The following is a 23,558-nucleotide window of genomic DNA, read 5'->3' on the forward strand; positions in this document are numbered from 1 at the left end:
TTCTCAAAGGAAGAGGGATGAGCAATTAATGTTGGCTTAGCTAGCAACACACACGTCCTATGTTCAAATAAAAAATAGAGTTGTTGTAAAAAATTATCTGGTTTGCTAATGTCCTTTGGGGATGGAAATCTGCTGTCCTTGCCTGTATTTTTTCATTGCAGGAGTGCAATGAAAAACTCTCCATTTGCCTGTATGAGTGCAGCTCCAACAACACTCAGGGACAAAGCAGCCCACTTAATTGGCACCACATCCACAAACATTCACTTCCTCCACCACTGACAATCAGTAGCAGACCCCAGACACACAGCAAGATGGCTGGCATTTAACTGCCCTTTGAAATGGCCTTAGCAAACCACTTAGTTCAATATCAACCAGCAAAACAAATTCTGGTCTTGCCATCAACATCCACATCCTCTGAAAGACTAAAGAGAAACAAAATGTGAAGAGAGCAGGATTAATATTAAGTTATCAATATTAATATTAACTTAAGGTAGACATGGTGGGTATGTGATGCATCATGGACTGGTAGCACTAAAAACTCCGTGTGGTTTTGCTTCTAATTGTGAATAAAGAGGAGTTCAAGAATATAGAAGGTTTGAGGTTTGGCTTAAACTATCATTATCCTTACACTATCAACTGCTATATGCTGCATCCCAGAACTTCACCCTGGGTGGACCAAATGATATTCCCATGCTGTTTGCAAACAAATGGCATTAGTATTTGATGACTAGTTAGTGCCTTGTGCCAGGGAATGTTTCTTGTTGTTGCAAGGTAAGGTTGCTCTGGAGATTGAGAAGAGTGACTTGAACAGAAATGGACTTGCCACTGGCTGCACATCTCATTCTCCTCTTTCCTTTCCAGTCTATGCTGCAAATGGCCTCCTGACCTCCACCAAACCCCACCCCTTCTCTCTATTATCACAGCCTGTCCAGGGTCTCATCCAATCATTGCTTTGAGAAGGTGGAACGTACAAATATCTTCTTTGTTTTGAACCAAGTGGAGATATTGGAGTTTGTTTGAATCAATCCAGAAGAAAGTCTAATGCTTCCATGATGGTTTACCTAAGGACTAATCCCAAAGGACAAACTGCTTGTTAACAATGACGAATTCCATGAACGATCCCTATGTTCTCAGTTCACTTCTCACTGAATGGCCAATAAATGTCAGTGTTCTTTCTAATCTGCAGAAAAATTAATGAGAAGCAGTAACCCCACTCCTTCATATCTTTTTCCCGAAGTACTTACTTTCACGTTTTATGTTAGAGTTTGCAATATTCAACTTGCAGTATGTTTCATTCAATGTAATTGTAATACACTTAATATACTCAAGTCACCCATATCCTATCCCTACCTAAAGTGAAGCAAAGACATAGCAGTTTGTGGCCTATCCTACTGTGGTAAATGCTGATGCCACCTCACCCCCTCAACAGCATGACTAATAATTCTCTTCCACCCCTATTCCTATGATCCAGGGCACGACCCCTTTGAAAGGCGCTGATCTTCGTGCAGCTCAGTGTTTATGCTGAACAAAGCTGTTCCTGTTATTTAAATGATGTGGTAAATGTCTCCTCTTATCAGATCAGTTCTCGGGACTAAATTGCTAAGTCCTCAGGGATACAATAGAAAGCACCAAGACTTTGGCAGGTGGTAGGAAATGCCCTGTAGAAGCATTGATAAAAACAGGCAAAAATAAATATTTTGCCAGGTCGTAAATTAGTTGCACTGAATCTTCTTATTACAGTGCTTCAACATTTCCTTAAGTCTACACTAACAGAAGCTGATAGTATAGAATGACTAGTGTTGGTGTTATTAGTGACTGTGTATCATGGGATGCACTATAAACAATGGAATGAATGCCATTATAATTATATTGTCTCATGGGATGTAATATTTAACATAGAAAATACAATGAACTCCAGTTTATACAATATATCATCAAAATACTACCACAGAATTTTCCTGTGTGCTATCGTATTAGTTTCAAACTATTTGATATACTATAGGATGTACCATAATCCTTTTCAGTTCTCTACCCAAAGGTATGTTCTTGGTTAGTTTTTGCTGAACCGCAGAAAAGTGCTGGGTGGCCAGGCACCAAATCTACATAATGCAGAACGGGCAAAGGGTGCTTTTGTCACTAATCTGATCCACGTACGAGTCAGCAGAGGTAACCAGATCTGAAGATACACACACACACACACACATACATATATATATATCTCCTGTAAAATGCAATGTAGTGTGGGGTATACTAGCTACATTCAAACCTTTCCAAAATGTTCTGTGGAATAAGCTATATTCTTGCTTCTGTATTTAGCAGGGAAGGAGGATATCTATTCTGGAAAAAGTAAGACTTTGTAACCTAATTCAGGGAGTTCCTTTGCTGGGAATACCAAAAGGAAGGTTAAAAATTTACGATTCTCATTTGAGATTACAGTTTTGAAACCACTGCCGAGAATTGATGATATTTATGATATAATACTTGGTTCCAATTTCATTTTCAGTTTGTTTGATGACTTACATTGATAGTGTTGAATATTTGTGGTTAATCCTAAAGTAAAGAGATTTTGTTTTGATTGTCAGGTTCGTACTGACAGGAGTATTACTCAATTGTAACACTCTTGGCTCTGTGTTACAAGGTTCTTGCAGCTCATAATCTGTATAATCAATTCCAAAGCAGAACTGAGGGAATGCTGCATTGTCAGAGAGATGCCGAGTCTCAGATGAGACATTTCATCTAGGACCTGTCTCGTCATCTCCAATCTTTGTGAAAGACCCCGTGGTTTTATTTTGAAGGAACAATCGTCCCTAGTATTAAATATTCATTCCTCAACCAGTATCTAAAAAATAATCTGATCTGGTCCTAATTACACTGATGTTTGTGGGAACTTGTAGAGTGCATAATGTCTCCTAGATTGACCCTGACTGTCTCTTTGAGCACCATGACGTAAGAGGACATTGGTGAATGTGAACTTTGATTTAATTGCTTTACATTTATGAGCAAAGTACTGCAGTGGTTTATGATTGCCTTTCGCAGGGTGTCTGACCAGGAAACTCTTCCACTCTCAGCACCTGATATTTACAGGCTGATAATCAACCTGTGAGGGACACTTGAATATCCTAAAGTCCTGCAAGGTACTTTTGAATTTGAAAGCTTGCTGTTTGGCCACATTTAGATTGCAGAACCTGGGCAATTGGGAAGTCCAGTGGATGGGGTAGTTCTGCTGTGCAGAAGATATAAGTGGCTGCAGCAGGGTGAGGGTCTGTTGGACGTTGGAAGTGTTCTTTCAAGAACCTTGGGACTTAGTTATTGCACTTCATTCCTTACAACCTGTGAGCAGCTTCACTCGAGATCCATTAGAAAGTATATGAGGAGACGTTTCTGTATAGTTTTATCACATGGTACTTGCAGATCACAATTGATATACTGATGCATACAGACACAAGCAATAATAATGTGATTGAGGTGGAGTGGTCAGGATAATGTTAACACTGACTAAAGTAGTCAGTGTTTATCAAAGGCACAGTTATTTTCCTCCATGAGTTTAGGTATGGTAGAATTTGTTTCTCATGCTTTCATGGGGCCGTGGGTCTTGCCTGGCAAGACTATCAATTATTGTCCAAACCTAATTTCCCTTGATCTGAATGGCATGCTAGGCCATTTGAGCGGACAGTTAAAAATCAGCTACCTTGCTGTTTAACTGGAGTCGCATGTCAGCCAGACCTAAGGATGGCAGAATTCCTTCTTGAAAGGACACTAATGAACCAGATAGATTTTTAGGGCAATATATATTCATTTTAAAATCACCATGACTGAGACTAGGTTTCTGTTCCAGATGTTTACGTTAAGTGAGTTTAAGCACTTCCAGCTACTATAGTCCAAAGATGTGCAGGTCAGGTGAATTGGCCATGCTAAATTGCTCCTAGTGTTAGGTGCATTAGTCAGAGGGAAATGGGACTGGGTGGGTTACTTTTCAGAGGGTCGCTGTGGACTTGTTGGGCCGAAGGTCCTGTTTCCACACTGTAGGGAATCTAATCTAATCTAATCTAATCTAATCTAATGATGGGATTTGAACCCATGCTCCTAGAGCATTATCTATGGCCTCTGGCTCTTTAAATCACATCAACATTCCTCTCTGTATCAACACTGTTAGAGACATGGAGCAATAATGCATACACATGACTTAAAATATGTGCCATTTTGAGAATTTGAATTCAACTTAAATCTGGAAGTAAGCTGAGTCGGAGTAGCAACAGGACGGGAGCTGAATGGGTGAATAATGGCAGCTGAGCTTCCACATAAAAGCCTGAGGAGCGAAGCCAAGATCAAGCTTAGTCAGAGCAGCAGTAGGAGAGGAGTGGAGCGAACCTTCATTGAATCCAGAGACAGTGTGGACTTGATGGGCTTCCATATTGGAAGGATTCTACGATGCTATGAAAAAGTGATGGAGGTTAAGAGGATTGGTTGTTATGGAACCAGCTTTAATGATTTAGGGAGTACTACTGGGAGGAAGACAGAGCATAACAGCCTTATTTTTGTGGTTTGTATTGTTAGAAATAGAGAGAAAGAGAGAGAGAGAGAAAGAATTAGAAATCTGATTTGGTGATTAGTGGGGGAGGTTGAGTAATTTGTTCTTAGTTTATTTTTGTAATTGATAAGGATCACAATAACAGGAGGACGTGGCCCCATGGAATGTTCCTCCTGCAACATGTGGGAAATCAGAAACACTTCCAGTTTCCAGGTGATCAAGAATGCGGGAAGAGTGTTCAGCTGCAGCTTCTGATTCAATGGAATGGCTGGAGCGGTGGATGGAATTCACATCCATGATGCTGGGGACATTGTGGATAGTATATTTAGTGAGCTGGTCACACTACAGGTAATGACTACACAGGCAGAAAAGCATTAGATGACCACCAGTAAGATTAGTAATCGTGGCAGGTAGTGCAAGAGTACTCTGTGGCCATCCTCTCTTAAACAGAAATACTGTATTACATACTGTTGATGGGGAATGGCCTCTCAGAGGTAAGTAGCAACAATCGGCTTTGTGGCACCGCAGTTAGCTCTGCTGAACAATAGGGGAGGAAAAAGACTGGGACAGTAGCAGTATATGTTGGATGAAAAAAGAAATGAGATCATGTAAAATGAATTGAGAGAGTTAGGTAGTAAATAAAAGAGGAGGACTATCTTCTCCCCCACCTGCATCTACCTATTGCATTCTCAGCTACCTTCTCCCCCAGTCCCACCCCACTCACTTCCCGTTTATCTCTTAGCCCCCTGGCCCACAAGCCTCATTCCTGATGAAGGGCTTATGCCTGAAACGTCGACTCTGCTGCTCCTCAGATGCTGCCTGACCTGCTGTGCTTTTCCACACCACACTCTCGACTGTGAATGATCGACCTGTGGAAAAGGCCTAGAAAGCTGCTGTGTTGTGTCAAAGCCTTGACAAAAAGGACATGGGCCCACAATCATCATCTCAGGGTAAATGAGGATTAGCAATAAATGTTGACCTTGCTGGTAACACATGTTTGCTGAGAATGCATTGGGAAAATGCTTAAAGATGGCAAAGGCTTGTTGGGCCCATGTATTCATCCAGGTTAACACTTCGCCCTGCAACTAGGAGCTGTAACTGGCTTCTTATCAAAACCTCATGTGTTGGGTAGTTAGGAGGGGAAACTCTGGATTTGAATGTGTTTAAAGTTGATAGGTTTATATTAAGATATGAGATGCCTTCAGCTGACTACCTGGAAATAAAAAGCTGTATATGTGGGAAATATAAGATAAAAACAGTAAATCGATTTTCAGAATTTCTTTTGCAATCTTGGACACACGTTTATAAATTGATTTACCTTTGCACCCAGTTTATGCTGTGAAGGACTTTGAAACTCCACTTAACCCTGTCTATTTTTAATCTCCCTTGAACCTAAACGAATTTTAATAACAGGAACCTCTTGAGAGTTTCTGGAATATTTTGGTAGCAAAGCAAATAATGTTTTTTTTAACCACTGCTTGTGTCATTCAGACCTCAGATAACACCCGATTGCAAGCCTGATGATGCCAAGCTTTTAATCTAAATATAGATGCAGCAGGTCATGCTATCAAGGGTCAGAGTAGTGCAAAACATTGTCCTTTCTCATCTGAGAGGTGGGCTGAAATCAATTTTTGGTGATCGCTTTTTCCACTCCTCCAGACCAGTTCTCATGAGAAAGAAACTGGGGGCTGGAAGAATAGGTAGTGCGAGTTCCTAGCTCTGATATTGCCCTTTATATTGGCATGATTTGAAGGTCTTGAGGTTTCCATGATATCAGCAGCATTGTGCTGTGGCCTTGTGCCCATCATCAAGCTGCCTGACCCTGTGTCTTTTGAAATGGATGATTTCTACACTCCACTCCCCAAATTTCACTCTCCTCTTCCAATGTTGTTGTGTCTCTAGATTGAACATGGCCTCCAGGAATTGTAGTCACTCTCCAGGAGTGTTTTGCTGCAAATATACTTGTTAGTATGTGAGTTCAACTAATGCAGGTGGGATTCCATGAGGATTCACAGCAGCTGAAACCTGCAGATTGTAAATTCCCTACCAGAGCAGACCAAAATCCTATACATTTCCCCTTACCCCACAATTCATGTCTCGTTCAGTGACAAGCTTGTCCTTGGTGTAAATTCACAAAAATGTGTTTCTAGTAAACATCACTGGAAAGTGATCAGATTTAATAGATGGAATCTTTCTTAGGAGATGAGGGTCACACCTAACATGGAGGATTGGCGAGAGACCTTTACTGCCTCTTCCAGGGAATTCCCCTCAAAGCACACACCAATCAGGCATGGTGAGGCTACTGGTGGGACTTTCCCTCAAATAAATACCCTGGGGACAAAAGGCTGCCTCAGAGAGCTTCTGGCCATTCAGAAGCTTGTAGCTGTTGTCCTCCAACATCGGATGTGGCTGCTGCTAGAAGCCCAGGAATTGGAGTCTCAGGCTCTAACCATACTGAAGATAATTCCCATCCTGACTGTAGGCTGCAAACTCAGCACTGGGCAGGAATCTGAGGTGTTATATGGCTTACATTCTGTCTGTCTGAGCACAATAACTATAACATGAGGGTCTGGCCCATACCTATTCAGCTTGCTGGGTCCTAAACAGAATATCTTAGAGTCTCCAAACACATTGTGACACCTTGTCCCAAACCCACTGTGACACTTTTTCCCGAACCCACCGTGACACCCTTTCCCAAACCCATTGTGAATCTCTCTCCCGAACCCGCTGTGAAACTCTTTCCCAGACCCACCATGACACCTTCTCCCAAACCCATTGTGAAACTCCCTCCTGAACCCACAGTAAAACTCTCTCCCAAACCCACAGTGAAACTCTCTTCCCAAACCCATTGTGAATCTCTCTCCCAAACCCACTGTGAAACTTGCTCCCAAACCCATTGTGAAACTCTCTCCCAAACCCATTGTGAAACTCTCTCCCAAACCCATTGTGAATCTCTCTCCCAAACCCATTGTGAATCTCTCTCCCAAACCCATTGTGAATCTCTCTCCCAAACCCATTGTGAATCTCTCTCCCAAACCCATTGTGAAACTCTCTCCCAAACCCATTGTGAATCTCTCTCCCAAACCCATTGTGAATCTCTCTCCCAAACCCACAGTAAAACTCTCTCCCAGACCCACGGTGAAACTGTCTCCCAAACCCATTGTGAATCTCTCTCTCAAACCCATTGTGAAACTCTCGCCCAAACCCATTGTGAAACTCTCTCCCAAACCCATTGTGAATCTCTCTCCCAAACCCATTGTGAATCTCTCTCCCAAACCCATTGTGAATCTCTCTCCCAAACCCATTGTGAATCTCTCTCCCAAACCCATTGTGAAACTCTCTCCCAAACCCATTGTGAATCTCTCTCCCAAACCCATTGTGAATCTCTCTCCCAAACCCATTGTGAATCTCTCTCCCAAACCCATTGTGAAACTCTCTCCCAAACCCATTGTGAAACTCTCTCCCAAACCCATTGTGAATCTCTCTCCCAAACCCATTGTGAATCTCTCTCCCAAACCCATTGTGAAACTCTCTCCCAAACCCATTGTGAATCTCTCTCCCAAACCCATTGTGAATCTCTCTCCCAAACACACGGTGAAACTCTCTCCCAAACCCACTGTGAAACTCTCTGCCAAACCCATTGTGAATCTCTCTCCCAAACCCATTGTGAATCTCTCTCCCAAACCCACGGTGAAACTCTCTCCCAAACCCACTGTGAATCTCTCTCCCAAACCCATTGTGAATCTCTCTCCCAAACACACGGTGAAACTCTCTCCCAAACCCACGGTGAAACTCTCTCCCAAACCCTTTGTGACACCTTTTCCCGAACCCATTGTGAATCTCTCTCCCGAGCCCACTGTGAAACTCTCTCCCAAACCCATTGTGAAACTCTCTCCCAAACCCACTGTAACATCCTCTCCCAAACCCACCGTGACACCCAGTCACAAACCTGATGAGATGCAGAGAGCTTAACCCACTCTGCTAACTCACAGTTCCCAAGCTATGAAGCCGCTAGCTTAGAATACCAGCCAGTTGCCAAGTTCCTAGTAATTATCCCTGGTTCAAAAACTGGCAGATATTTGGGCCGTTTGGGATTGTTGGCAAGTCTGCCTGGAAGCTTTCTGTCGAGATGGAGGAGATCTGGTTGCTGTCAGGCAGTTGAATGTAAACCGCTGCTGAATTATACTTGTGCTTTTCTGGGCATAATGAAAGATAGCCTTTATCTGTTAGACAAACAGGGTTCAAAATTTCCTCACAATGGCAGGACCTTCCATCAGGTTGAGATTCCAGCAGTTGGAGACACTCATTGTCCCAAATCAGAACTGGAGCTCAGTTTCCCCAATGCTTACCCATCATGCCTCATTGCACAACATACACCAGGGCTAACCCCCTGACTGTCTGTGGGCACTGAATGGCCAGACTCACCCATGAGTGCTGACAAGTTGATGAGCAGCCAGTGGAATTGCAGCATAGTGGAAGTTACTGCCTTGAGGGGAAGAAACTGAAAAAATAGTATAAAGGGGAAGTGGGAATGGAAGGACAGGGTTTGGTGGGAAAATGCATTTTCTAAAATAACAAACTGGAATAGTGAACTGTGGACCCTGTGTCTTGATTGAGTCCCATTGGGAATACCCCTTATCTCTGAGCATTACCCCCTTTTCTGAATTTCTAATACATTCTGCCTCCACACACTCTCATGGCTCATCTTTCTGTACGTGCTGATGACTGTGAGATTTGCTGTATAATTGGAAATTGTAGTTATATTACTAGACAAGCAACGTCAAGGCCAGGGCTAATGATCTGGAGTTAAAAGTTCAAATTTACAAGAGCAGCAAGGGGACATTAATAAATTTGCAGTGTAGATTAGCCTTATCCATAATTACTACAAAACTTCAGATTATTATTGTAAAACCTACCTGGTTTACTAATGCTCTTTAGGGAGGGAAATCTGCCATTCCAACCTGGTCTGGGATACAAGTGACTCCAGACCCACAGCAGTGTGATTGACACTTAGCTGCCGTCTGAAATGAACAGCAAGCCATTCAGATGTATAAAACATAGTAGACAGTACAGTGGATTTACCTACACTAAATGGATGGCAGTAATTCAAGAAGTCAGCTCACCACCACCAAGAGTAATAAATGTTAAACTTGTATCCAAAATTTGTATTCCAGTGACAAAAAAGAATGATGACACAAAATGGCTGCTGTCCGTATATCTCATTACCTCATGTGGACCTCAATTCATCATTCTTCATTCCTATGAGTTGGTTGGTGCTTATATTTCCTCAGTTCCATAAAAAGGATAGAATTTAATTCTCTCCCCTGGGGTGAATTTGGTGATGTAGAGAAGGGACATTTAATCAGGTAGGAGAATGGCAAGTGAGAACTCTGCCTCAACATCAGTTAAGTGCCACAGAAAGGCCTGCGGATAGCCTACCCACCCCGCTACCAATTGAAGCCCATATCTTGGCAATTAATGCCCATTAAGTGTCTCACCTTGCTGCTGTTGGTATTAGCTCAGTGGCAGTGGGGGTACTAGCCACATGGATAGCCTGCAAAATAAACCGTGATTATGCTGGGGCCTTCAAGGTTTCCCTCGTTGTCAGGCACTCAGTGTCTAATCAGCGGAACTCACAATTGGGAAGAGGAGGGAAGTACTGCTGGGAGCCACTCCCTTGGTCATGTTGCTAGTTCCCCCTCCTCACACTCCGTGTCTTGTAGACTCCACTGCCATACTCTTCCCCCTACACCTGTGTCTATGGCAATCTTCGGCCTCTGTTGGCTGCATCATCTCTTCAGTGGCACTGCTGATCAATATGACTGCCAGCCTCTGATTGGTGAGCTGCTCTCAGTGGGCAAAACTTCCACCTCCTGGAGTCCTTGATCTTAGGGAAGGCTGTGCCACCACTGCCCAGTTAAATGTCAGATTGGCACTTAATTTGCAGACCACCTTAATTGTTCCTCACCTGGTGGACAAGACTCCTTTCACCTAATTGATTACCTAACTCTGAGGTAAGATATTCATGATTAAAAATAGGTAATAATTATACTTTGACTTGGGAAAACGTGGTTAGGAAGATTAGGAGTTCAACTTTACAAGATTTTGAAAGCAATGCTTTATGTAGGTTATCATGAACACTCTGTAGGCAGCACTATCATCACAATTAGATGGTTGTACAATTAAATCGTTCTGCACAGAGTTGAGTGCTTAATCTAGACTGACACTCTCCTGTGGAAATGCTACATTGTTAACAAATGCAAGAACAAAAGAGATAGCAGCATGAGGCCATTTGACTCCTCGAACCAACTCCACCAGTCAGTAAGGATGTAATTGTGACTTCAGCTCCATTTTCCTGGCTGCGACCCCCTTTCCCCACCATAGCCCTAGACTCCCTTGTTGATCTGAACATTATTTAACTCAGTCTTGAAATGAGATAAAAACAATGACTGCAGATGCTGGAAACCAGATTCTGGATTAGTGGTGCTGGAAGAGCACAGCAGTTCAGGCAGCATCCAAGGAGCAGCGAAATCGACGTTTCGGGCAAAAGTCCTTCATCAGGAATAGATGAAGGGCTTTTGCCTGAAACGTTGATTTCGCTGCTCCCTGGATGCTGCCTGAACTGCTGTGCTCTTCCAGCACCACTAATCCAGAATCAGTCTTGCAATGAGCCAGCTCCACAGTTCTCTATGTAAGAGTGTTCCAAACACCAATGACCCTCTGAAAGAATAAATTTCTCCTTGTCTCTGTCTTAAATGAGGTCCCCTTATTTTTAAACTGTGAACCTATGTTCGAAATTTCCCCCATAAGGGGAAGCATCCTCTCTCAGTATCTACCCTTCAAGGCCCCTCAAGATCTTTATAGATATCTGATCGACATGGGTGAGTTGGACGAAGGGTCTGTTTCCGTGCTGTACATGTCTGTAACTCTAATAAGATCACGTCTTATTCTTGTAATTCTAATAAATATAGTCTCAAACTGCTGAACAATTCCTCATAGGTCAATTACTTCATTCCAGGAATCAACCTCAAAAATCATTTGGGGGCGGCACGGTGGCTTAGTGGCTAGCACTGTGCTCTGGTGCTCCGGTTTCCTCCCACAATCCAAAGTTGTGCAGGTTAAGGTGAATTGGCTATGCTAAATTGCCCATAATGCTCAGGGATGTGTAGGTTGTGCATTACTCAGGGGTAAATGTAGGATAATAGGGGAGGGAAATGGGTCTGGATTGGTTACTCTTCAGAGGGGTGGTGTGGACTTGTTGGGCTGAATGGCCTGTTTCCACACTGTAGGGATTCTATTCTATCACTGAACTATTTCCAATGCAAGTATGTCCCTCGTTAACCAAGGGAGCCATAAGCAATGTCACATCAACCATAGTGGATACTGTGACTACTTGAAAAAGAGGGAGTTCTCTGTGTCATTGGACCACAGTTACCTTTGATAATTAATCACTTACTCATTGCTGGATGAGTGAATTTGCTGGTTGCACAATGGCTACTGAATTTTTCCTGCGTTACAACAACAATTCCACTGCAGTGGTTGTAATGCACATTTGGAGATTGTGAAAGGAACTATGTAAGTGCAGGTTCTTTCAAAACAAATTGAATAGCTTTTTTTAATAATAGATTTAGACTTACAATTTGACCTGCTCTAGGTTTTATAGCTAATGGGCCCTAAAGTGTTGCTTGCCAGCCATGTGACAGAGACAGCCTGCTTTCTTAAAGGGAAGCTGCACAAAAATAGTACCACAATGTAAATTATTCTGAAACAAGCACCAAGCAGAGAGAAGGTTCCAGAATAACAGGTGAGGCACTGGAAGCACAAGTGATGGAGGTGGAGAGGAGAAGAAATGCCATTGTTTCTCTGAGGCATCAAAGACCACCCTCCAAAGGGAGTACGAGAGCATGTCTGGAGCTGAGCACCTGGCAGTATTGCTGCAAGAAGTTGTATGGTCTGATGTCAGTCAGTGGTCAGGGTCAGTGAATGAGTCTCCACACAGCATTTCCCACCCTCCACAACACCATCCTCTGATACTGCTCAATATACTATGCTCTCATCATTTGCCCTGCATTCATGATCCCTGCCTTGTCCTCACACAGCCAACTGTCATTCCACATCTTTTTTTAATGTATTCTTTCATGCAGCGGGGCAACAGCATTTGGTGCCTATTCCTAAATGTCCTGGGATTGCTAGACTCCATCTTGACACCCATCTCGCCTTCAGCCTGATCTCTGCCATGGTGAGCAACGTGCTGATGGTGTGACCATGGGAGTCCTGTTTCCTCACTCTAACCTTTCCCTCTGAGTTCCTGCTTTCAGACACCCATGAACTGCCACCTGCCCAACCATAGTGAACCAATGAAGAGGAGAGGGAATAACAGTACAGTGCTGCTGAAGAGGTACTGTTCCTTCAGCTAACACTCACTTCTGCCGCCTCAGGTACTGGCACTACACATCTCAGTGGAAAGATTAGAGTTGGGTTCAGCAAGTAGGTGTGTCAACGGGTATGAGTAGGCTGCAGGCAGGCTGGTGATAAGCAGTGGTATGCCAGCTGACTACAGTCACAAAGTAGTACTGATTGATTCATTGTGCAGTACTGAGGTGCAGTGAAGAGCTTTGTTTACAACCAGTACAAGCAGATCATAGTAAGCAAGGTTGTACTGATCAACAAGGCTTAGACAGAGGCATACAGGTAACATTGCACAGGGGGTGCATTAGGTGAGATCAGCGTTTTTTGAGGCTAGAGATTTCAGCCATCAATCTAATAACAGCTGGGAAGAAGCTGTTCCTGAACCTGGTGGTGCATGTGTTCTGTATCTTCTGCCTTACAGAAGAGATTGTAGGAGATCATTACCAGGGTGCGAAGGCGTCTTTGATGATGTTGGCAGCTTTTCCATGGCAGTGAGCCTTGTAAATGAAGTCCATGGATGAAAGATTGGCTTGTCTGATGGTCTGGGTTGTGCACACCACTTTCTGTAGTTTCTTATGGTCCTGGGCAGAGCAGTTGCCGTACCAGGCCATTATGCACCTGGACAGTATGCACTGCATGGTGCATCTGTCGAAGTCAGCGAAGGTGTTTATGGACATGCCAAATTTCCTGACCCGCCGGAGGAAGAAGAGGCATTGTTGTGCCTTCTTGACTGTCACATCCACATAGGAAGTCCAGGACAGTTTGTCAGTTATCGTCACTCCAAACATTTGACACTCTTCCCCCCCCTCAATGTCAGTTCCATTGATGTAGATGCGAGCGTGTTATCCTCCTTCCTTTCTGAACTCAGTGATCAGCTTCTTCACTTTTGCCGATTTGAGAGAGAGGTTATTCTCATTGCATCACGTCACCAAGCTGTCCATCTCCCTTCTGTATTTTGACTTGTCATTGTTAGATATCCATCCCACTTATGGTGCTGTTGTCATCAAAAGCACAACAGAACGTTGATGGGCACACACACTGAAAATGTTGGTCAATGGATGTACAGCCTCCTGTCACTATCAAGGAGTAATAATGAGTCCAACTCCAGTGTGGTATGGGTATTATTGCAGAATTTGCCCTGGTGGCACTGGGGTGTTTGCAGTGGTAGCTATAGCGGTGGCAGCATGATGGTTCCAGTTGGTTCCTCGTGCCTATGCGGCAATGTGGCAGCTTTGGGCACCGACTGAAGTGGCGACATCTCAAACGACAGCTTCAGTGTTGGCAACTTGGTGAGTCCGTTCTGTCCCTCTTGCTCTGGTGGTTTTGCAGTGGCTTCAGTGTTGGCTTTGGTGGTGGCAGCATGGTGGGTCCAGTTCAGAAATCCTTGCTTTGGCAGCCTCAGGGATGGTTTCAGCAGCAGCATCTTGTAGCCACTCCATAAACTCAGGAGCCATGGAGGGAACAAAAGATGAACTTTGTCTTAACTTTGTCACAATTATTTCTTCTTATAATGTTCGTAATTAAAATGGTGCTGAATTGGGGCAACTTGTACACATCTCACGGTATTTTCAAAAAAACAATAAACAATAAATTGGGATTCTATTCTGTTCTGTTCTGTGTTACTCGGGCTATTCTATTCTATTACTCTCCACAGCTTCTGCTCCTTTTCTCTATCATGCTGCAGATCCAGAGTCATGGCTGCCGTTGCTCCCATATCCTGTTGCTTCCTTAGTGTGAACAATATCACCTGTTCCACTGTAAGGCTACTCCTGAAAGGATGTAGCAATTCCCAAATCAGCTCACCATCTCTACAGTCTCTCTTGGATACTCCAAACATTTTACACTGAAAAATGAGGGACTTGGTCCTTTTAGTAACTACGATAACCTGCACCTTGTAGTCTGACTCTTTATTCTTGGCAGGAACAATGTATGTGCAGTCATAGAGATGTACAGCATGGAAACAGACCCTTTGGTCCAACCTGTCCATGCCGACCAGATATCACAACCCAATCTAGTCCCACCTGCCAGCACCCGGCCCATATCCCTCCAAACCCTTCCTATTCAGAAACCCATCCAAATGCCTCCTAAATGTTGCAATTGTACCAGCCTCCATCACTTCCTCTGGCAGCTCATTCTGTACACATACCACCCTCTGCGTGAAAAAGTTGCTCTTTAGGTCTCTTTTATATCTTTCCCCTCTTACCCTAAACCTATGCCCTCTAGTTCTGGACTCCCCGACCCCAGGGAAAAGACTTTGTCTATTTATCCTATTCATGCCCCTCATAATTTTGTAAACATCTAGAAGGTCACCCATCAGCCTCCAACGCTCCAGGGAAAACAGCCCCATTCTGTTCAGCCTCTCCCCATAGCTCAAACCCTCCAACCCTGGCAACATTCTTGTAAATCTTTTCTGAACCCTTTCAAGTTTCACAACATCTTTCGGATAGGAAGGAGACCAGAATTACATGCAATATTCCAACAGTGGCCTAACCAATGTCCTGTACAGTCACAACATGACCTCCCAACTCCTGTACTCAATGCTCTGACCAATAAAGGAAAGCATACCAAACGCCTTCTTCACTATCCTATCTATCTGCGACTCCACTTTCAAGGAGCTATGAACCTGCACTCCAAGGTCTCTTTGTTCAACAACATTCCCTAAGACCTTACCATTAAGTGTATGAGTCCTGCTAAGATTTGCTTTCCCAAAATGCAGCACCTCGCATTTATATCTCAAACTTAGGGTTGTGGCATCACACAGGGGGAGAAATGGCCTAGTGGTATTCTGACTAGATAGTTATCTATAAATTCTGCTAATATTCTGCGGATATGGATTCAAATCCCACCCTAGCAGGTGGTGACATTTGAATTCAGTAAAGAATCTGGAAGTATGGGTAAAATGATGATTGTCAGAAAATACTCATCTGGTTCACTAATGCCCATTAGGGAAGGAAGCCTGCTGTCTTCAAATCTACTAAATGTGACTCAAGACCCACAGCAATGCAGTTGACTCTTAACTGCCTTCTGGGCATTTAGGAATGGACAATAAATGTTGGCCGAGTTAGAGGGGTCCACATTCTGTCAGTGAAAAAAACGTTCGTTAGGCTGTGTGATATCAGGGTAAAACTGAATCACCATCTTGCAGTTCATACAGGAGGTAGAGGGTGGAGACACAGCTGATTATGTCCTGAGCCCCGATTCTCAAAATGCACCACATTAGCTATGCAGGAAGGAGACACTTGTGGCAAGGCTCAACCTTAACACCAAGTGCCAGGTGCCCAGAGTTGTGCCCATTATATTGCAAGGTAATTATAAAACCTTAATGGGGCACAGTTGGAATATTGTGTGTAATTTTAGGCTGCACGCTGTCGGAAGGATGTTGAGACAATAGAGAGGTTATAGCACAGATTCCCTGGAATGCTGCCTGGTATGAGGAAATGTAACGACATGGAAAGACAGAACTTGCATATTGCTGAGAAAAAAAGAGACATACTATCATGGTTTTTCATCTTGCATTGAGCAAGACAGATGCAAGAATACCGGATTTCAAAGGGAGCAACAATTTCCACTGCACGAGGAAAGGGTTGCTGATTGGTTGGCGAATCAACTCTGATTGGCCACGATGTCGTTATGGAGATTCACCAGGGAACTATTGTCCCTCACATTTTTATTTAATCCATAAAAAAGCGCTATGCCTGGAAACGCTCTCTTTCCTTATAAACACATTCCTGAATACAACTATTTGTAGCTTCTATTAAATGTATGTGAGCCACATTATGAGCCGAACTGAGTAATTTCAAATAGCTGGTTACTGTGCTAAGAATTATAAGAAAATACTACCACTTGTATTCTGATATCGTAAACCTGAAGAGTCGAAGATACAATTCAGGGGTTTTACTGTACCGAGAAATATAAGAAAATGAAGATGATGCATTATAAGTTCATCTTGAATAACGAGAGCTGCTAGAGCAGGTCAGAGGCTAGAAATGTTGCAGTGAGTAATTCTCCTCCCGACTCCCCCAATACTTGATCACAGTCTACAAGGCATAAGTCAGGAACGTGATGGAATACTCACCATTTGCCTGGGTGAGTGCGACTCCAACAACACTCAGAAAACTCAACGCCATTAATGACAAAGCAGCCTGCTTGATTGGTACCATATCCATAAACACTCACTCTGTCCACCACTGACACATAGCAGTCACCGTGTAAACCATCTATAAGATGCACTGAGGCAACTTGTCAAAGCTCTTTCAACAGTATCTTCGGGAATTTGTGACCTTTACCATCTAGAAGGACAGGGGCAGACAATGCATGGCAATATCACCACTTGCAAGGTCCCCTCCAAGCCACTCACTATCCTGATTTTGAAATATTTTGCTATTTCCTGTCACTGGCTCAGTATCTTGGGACTGTCTCCCTAATAGCACTCAGATGCAAGGAAGTCCCAAGACTGCAGCAGATCAAGAACACAGCTCACCATCACCTTCTCAGAGGGCAGTTCAGGATGGATGATACATGCAGGCCCAACAGTGATATCTATATCCTGTGAGCAAAGATTGTTTGAGGCCATATTGGGTGCTAAGTAAATGTAAGATTGTCTTTTTTCAAACTATTTTGTCTGTGTTGTTACATTGATGGAGCTGTACCATTTATACATTTTGTACAGTTTAACCCAAAATACCCTGCCCTGTTTATCATAGGGCTACATTTTTTTTCCATTTTAAGTATATTTGGCCAACATTTTCAGGGAATTATGCAACATTTGTGACTTGCAATTTTTTTTGTTGTAACTTTTACAGTAAACACTGGGTTCAGAGATTTTTAAAAAAGGGAACTTTTCACAGGCACTTCCATTACCTTCTGGAATGACTTGTTTTCTTTGTGTGTGTTCATATGTATCTGTGTGGGTGCATGTGAATGTATGTGCCCATGTATGTATGTATACATATATGTATGCATGTTTTTTTTAGTGTAAACGTGTCTGCACATTTGAGTGTTTGAGTCTGTGCACGTATATGTGTATGTGTCCTTACATGATGGGTGTATGTGTTTTTCTCTGCTGATGTGTGAACTAACACTTGGATTGTCTATTCCCAACGATTAGGGAGGAAGCTGAGTTTAATTTGCGTGTTTCTTGTTGAGAGGGCTCCATGCACGTCAGCACCAGCCCTCCCTTATCCACGAGCTCCCCTTCCCCTTCCCCTGATGCACACACACTCCGCGATAAAGAAGGTACTTTCCGAATCAGGAAAGTACATGTTGGGTGGCTGTTTCCCACACTTCAACCATTCGCTAACAGGAAGAAGAAGTAAAGATCTCCTCACAAGGGTTTATTGCATGTCACAAACTACTTCCAAGTTGGTTCAAATGAGTGACTCTGAAGCTTCTCTTCGGCTAATTTCAGTGATAAATAATTTTGCCCAAGTCTATTTAACACTCTCCTGCCCCACTCTCTCCTCCAATGTTCAAGTTGCCAGCCATATTGAGCAGATTCCTCGACATTTCACCACATGACTTGCTATCTCCAGCGACACCGCATATCATTGGCTGCCTCACAGCTCACCACTTTCTCATAGCCACTGGAAAGTTACCCAACCAACTCTTTATCAAACCAGCCTTTTACTCCTATGTCTAATCATTTATAACATTAAAGCAAACTTTAAAAGGACAAATGTTTGTTATTCTCTCCCCCCCCCCCCCCTCTTTTTTGTTTGCTCCTGGATGTTATTCATTGTGCAAAGTGCAAGGGATTTCTTTCCAATCTGATGAAGAATCACCGGATTCCTAAAGTGAACTCTGTTTCTTCCCACAGATACTGCTGGGCCTGCTGAGTTAGGTCAGTAATTTCTCTTTCTGCATCAGATTTCCAGCATCTGCAGTTCTTTGTTTTGTGATTTGTATCCAATGCCCAGTTGCTGCAGCCCCGCAAATTCTGAAAAGCAGTCATACCTAACCTGAAGTGTTCACCCTATTTCTATTAGCTCAGATACTGCCAGACCTGCTCAGTTTCTCCAACACTCTGTGTTAGTTCCAGCACAACCCTGCCGGCTCGTCACCCTTTTGGGAACAATCTCGTGGCCATGTTCACTACCTCTGGCTGCTTGCCAATGGCCTTTATTCCAGTTCCCCGCCACCAGCCTGGGAACGGAAAACTTAATGGCATTGTTTGGCAAGTGTCTACTGTGTGGTAGCTCTGCGAATCGCAAGCGATGGGGAGAAATGACTGCAAATTGGAAAGAATAGCAAGATCTCAGGGCGGAGACTGAAATCTTCCGTAAAGTAGTTTCCTCTTCTGTGGTACTGTTCTTGGTGGTGAGAAAGTGGCAGTGCAAACAGCGCCATGAACAGGGGAAGAAGCATCAGCCAGAGTTTTCACTTCGAGTCACAATTACACTCAACTTTGACTGTAAAAACACAAGGCTGCACTAATACATGGTCCTGAAGTCTAAACAGCAATTAAAGTAGCAACTGCATTTACCTTCCAATGTGATAGACTATTTCATTGTGATAGACCTTCCAATGTGATAGACTATTTAATCTGTCTCCAATCCTGTTTTAAATTATCATTCTTTAATATATTCACCTATCTTTTATGGTATTGCCCAGAGCAAGTATGGCAGTAACGTTATATCGTATGGCATAGATTGTAATGGTCTGTTGCTAAAGTATAATGTATTGACAATAAATGCTAATTCAGGACCTCCAAACTGCAGATTATGTGTCCCAGTGGGTCACAATGCAAGATTTTAGAGTTCAAAGTTCTGAGCTCCAAGGCAGCACTTGCTAATTCCTGATAACTATGATGTCCCTTTACGTCTTCATTGTTTTTGGTAGTTGGTGTGGTTTCATGGACTGCTCTCTGAAGCCCAATCACTGCTACAAAAAAATGGCCTGTGAATTGGTGGATGTTTTTCTCGAGAAGCCCTCCCTATTTAATGAACACTTTCAGTGCTCAGCTTGTGCTACCCAATCCCTACCCCCTCCCCTCCTGGACAGGAACTGAAGCACCCATCTATCCCCATCTCACCAACTCAAGCCTCCCTCTGTCCTGATCAAATCTCTCATAAACAACTCCACCATTGAATGTTCAGTCTGGGGTTGCATGAAATCTGAAGCATTAAGATAGGGTCAAACTGGGAAATGATATGAGAATTATTGTCTCTAACTAATTTAGAACTTCCCCTGTAGCTTGGGCAGATAACAGCAATAATACAATTTATATTTATGTGCTGCTTCTGATATAATGAAATGTCCCAAGGCTGCGTAAGGGGAGATTAGGCCAAATGACCAAAACTTTGGACAGAAAGATAGGTTTTAAAGGTAAAAAAAGAAAGGTGGAAGGGAGGAGAGCTTTAGAGAGGGAATTCCAGAGGTGGAAACCCAGGCAGCTGAAGACAAGGCACAAGAAGCCTGAATTAGAGGAGCACAGATATTTTGGAAGATTGTGGGCTACTGAGATATGGAAGGGACAAGGCCATGGACAGATTTGAAAACAAGGATGAAAATTTAAAAATCAAAACACTGCTTACCCAGGAGTCAGTTGAAAAGTTTGGCGCTGGGAAAGCGCAGCAGGTCAGGCAGCATCTGAGGAGTAGGAGAGTCAACCTTTCAGACATAAGCCCTTCATCAGGAATGTGGGAGATCAGGGTGGGTGGAAGGGGCTGAGAGATAAATAGAAGGATTGGGGTGGGGGGAAGGTAGCTGGGAAGGCGATAGGTAGATGCAGGTTGGGGGTGGTGGTGATGGAGATAGATCAGAGGGGAGGGCCAGCCAGTAAGTCACTGAATACATGGGGCAATAAGGGAACAGGAGTCTCTGTATGTTAATACATTGGTAGTAGAGTTTCAGATGACTTTATTGCTGGAACAGCACAGCAGGTCAGGCAGCATCCAGGGAACAGGAGATTCGACGTTTCGGGCACAGGCCCTTCTTCAGGAACATAAAGTTTCAACTTTGATCTCCAGCATCTGCAGACCTCACTTTCTCCTCGAGTTTCAGATGACCAAAAGTTTACAGAAGATAGAATGTAGGAAACCAGCCAAGTAAAGTATTAGAATAGTCGAATCTGGAAGAATGGATGAGGTTTCAAAAGCGGATGAATTGAGATAGGCACAGTCCCCCTTGTAAATTCATTCTATTCATCACTCCCCCTTACCTATCACCCCACAGCCACCAACCACCCATCCAAGAAATCATCAGGAAATAATTATCACGCTTTTTATGTTGCCGTATTTTAGTGAGACTTAATGTGAAATGCTGAAGATGCAAAAGAGTCATATTGACATATTTGATATCACTGAGTGTGTTGCCAAACATTCTGAAGAGGGGACAGGTGGATCAAAAAGTTACGTCCATGTGGGAATCCATGATGTTGAAAGAAAATCTTTTGAGACCTTGAGGACAGAGTTTATGGAGCTCAGGAAGAAATCTAAGAGCAGGACCTCAAAGATAATAATCACTGGATTATTCCCAGTGCCAAATGGTACTGAGTGAGTGAGTACAGAGGATAAACCAAGTGAGCAAATAACTGGAGAAATATGCAGAAGGGAAGAATTTAGATTCCTTGGGCATCGGGAGCAACTCTGGGACAGGACAAACCTGTTCAAGGTGGAAGGGTGAAATGCAATGAAGTCCAGAATCGTCATGAGAGATATTTAGTGCAGCTAAGGAAGGCCTAAACTAATTTAGTAGGAAGTGAACTCCAGGGTAAAATATTAGTTGGGCTAATGTGAGGCAGTGACTGATGGTTTAGAGAGTAGATGTGTGAGTGCAAAACAAACAGTGAATAAGCTTCATGAGAGTCAGACAGATATAACCACAAGGGACTATGATTTAGTATTAATAACAGACACCTGGTTCAGAATAGCTTAGGAGAATCAGGGACAATATTCCTAGCTACAAAACATTCAGGAAAGATAAGGATGGAAAAATTGGAGGGTTTTCCATTTAAAGAAGTTATTATAATGTTAGCGAGGGATGAGGGCCCATTGAATCCATCTTATTAAAATGAAGAAAGGAGGTCTTGTGGTATAGTAGGTAGTGCTCCTGGCACTGAGCCAGAATCTCTGGGTTTCAATCCCACTTCAGTACCAGATGGGCATAGAAAGTGTGTCATAACTTGGCCAAACAGGTTAATTATTAATCTCTAAATTCTTAGAGTGGGAGAATTCCTGGTCAGCCAGAGCTAGGTGGTAACTGCACCAAAACAGCTTCCATATATTAAGAGACTCCATCCCAGTATCATTGATGTCTGTCAATGGGGGCCAACATCAACACAAGGGGTTACAGGGAAGAGTGGATAAAAGGAAGGAAAATAGAGAAGTTAATACATCACTGAGTGTATACACAAGGCAAATATTGAGAGGGAGATAGAGGAAATTAGCATAAAGTTGCCAGTGGTAAAGACTATTTCAATTAGCTTGATATTGACAGTGTAAAGGATTGGGTTGGAGTGTATGGTAGAACTTTGTGTATTTCTCGGCACTGAGTTGGATCTGGCTTTGGGGAATGAATCAAGTGTATGCAGCATTTTGAGTAGGAGAGTATCTGGCAAACAGTGAACACAATATCATTAGGTTTGGGAAAGCTGTGCAAAAGGACAAGGAACAATCAAATGCAAAAAATACTTAATTGGAGAGGAATTAAAATTTTTATCTCACTGTCCCCTCGGCTTACAGTCTCGTTCCTGATGAAGGGCATTTGCCTGAAACATCGACTATCCTGCTCCTCGGATTACTTAGAATACTTAAAGTGTGGAAACAGGCCCTTCGGCCCAACAAGTCCACACCAACCCTCCGAAGAGCAACCCACCCAGACCCATTCCCCTACATTTACCCCTTCACCTAACACTACGGGACAATTTAGCATGGCTAATTCACCTTACCTGTACATTTTTGTGTGTAAGGAGGAGGAAACCGGAGCTCCCGGAGGAAACCAACGCAGACACAGGGAGAACGTCCAAACTCCACACAGTCAGTTGCCAGAGGCGGGAATTGAACCCGGGTCTCTGGCGCTGTGAGGCAGCAGTGCTAACCACTGTGCCACTCCCCAACTCTGTCCAACACCACCCCTCCTGCCCCCCAGGCCCCCCCACCCCCCCAACACCATTCAACACTGTCCCCTGCACTCCCCCACTCCTACCTCCTCTCCAGGGCAGCCGAACTGGACACCAACAACAAGACTGCTGCTGCTGCCGCCTTTTGGAAGGGTGAGTCTCCAAATTTCCCACGCGACACACACACACATAATGTTTTACTGCAATGTTTTCTCAGGTTCTGCCTTTACCGTGTACAGGACAATGTTGGACAGATTATCTGGGGAAGGAGTGTTTTGGGTACACGCCTGTGTAGAACTCCAAGGGAAGTGTATGGGGAGGGAGAGAGGGGGCGGGAGGTCAGTTATTTGGAGATGGTGCCCGGGCCTCCATTGATGTCCAGGACTGTTCTTGGCAGCATTTCAGTAGCTGAGTTCACGTTTAATCACTGTAAACAAAAGGCACGATCAATGTTGGCCCATCGAGCAGCACATCGAGTCTGCTCTATTATTCAGAATCGAGAATGTGGTGCTGGAAAAGCACAGCAGGTCAGGCATCCTGATCCCTGATGAAGGACTTATGCCT

The 23,558-nt window shown here is 43.5% G+C and overlaps 1 protein-coding gene and 1 pseudogene across 5 annotated transcripts in view; both read right to left on the reverse strand.

Annotated features, from left to right (window-relative positions):
* Positions 1 to 23,267, reverse strand: part of LOC148136000 (uncharacterized) — a 74,504-nt gene extending 51,237 nt beyond the window's left edge. For 2 of the 5 annotated variants that reach the window (XR_015754707.1, XR_015754705.1), the window contains exons 1-2: positions 22,824 to 22,962; positions 20,470 to 20,524 (exon numbers count right to left, since the gene is read on the reverse strand). Coding sequence is in view for 1 of the 5 variants with exons in the window: in XM_087983961.1 (XP_087840087.1) it covers positions 22,824 to 22,831 (8 nt within the window). In the remaining 4 variants the exon portion in view is untranslated. Of the gene's footprint in view, positions 1 to 20,469; positions 20,525 to 22,823; positions 22,963 to 23,080 lie in introns of those variants that run through there. The other 3 variants (XR_015754708.1, XM_087983961.1, XR_015754706.1) reach the window with 2 other exon arrangements.
* Positions 11,217 to 16,446, reverse strand: LOC148136001 (uncharacterized; annotated as a pseudogene).
* Positions 23,268 to 23,558: the final 291 nt, after the last annotated feature.

Source organism: Chiloscyllium plagiosum, unplaced genomic scaffold (assembly GCF_037043375.1).
Source record: "Chiloscyllium plagiosum isolate Xiang-an unplaced genomic scaffold, Cpla_swu_hap1 HiC_scaffold_47, whole genome shotgun sequence".
NCBI classification, from domain to species: domain Eukaryota; kingdom Metazoa; phylum Chordata; class Chondrichthyes; order Orectolobiformes; family Hemiscylliidae; genus Chiloscyllium; species Chiloscyllium plagiosum.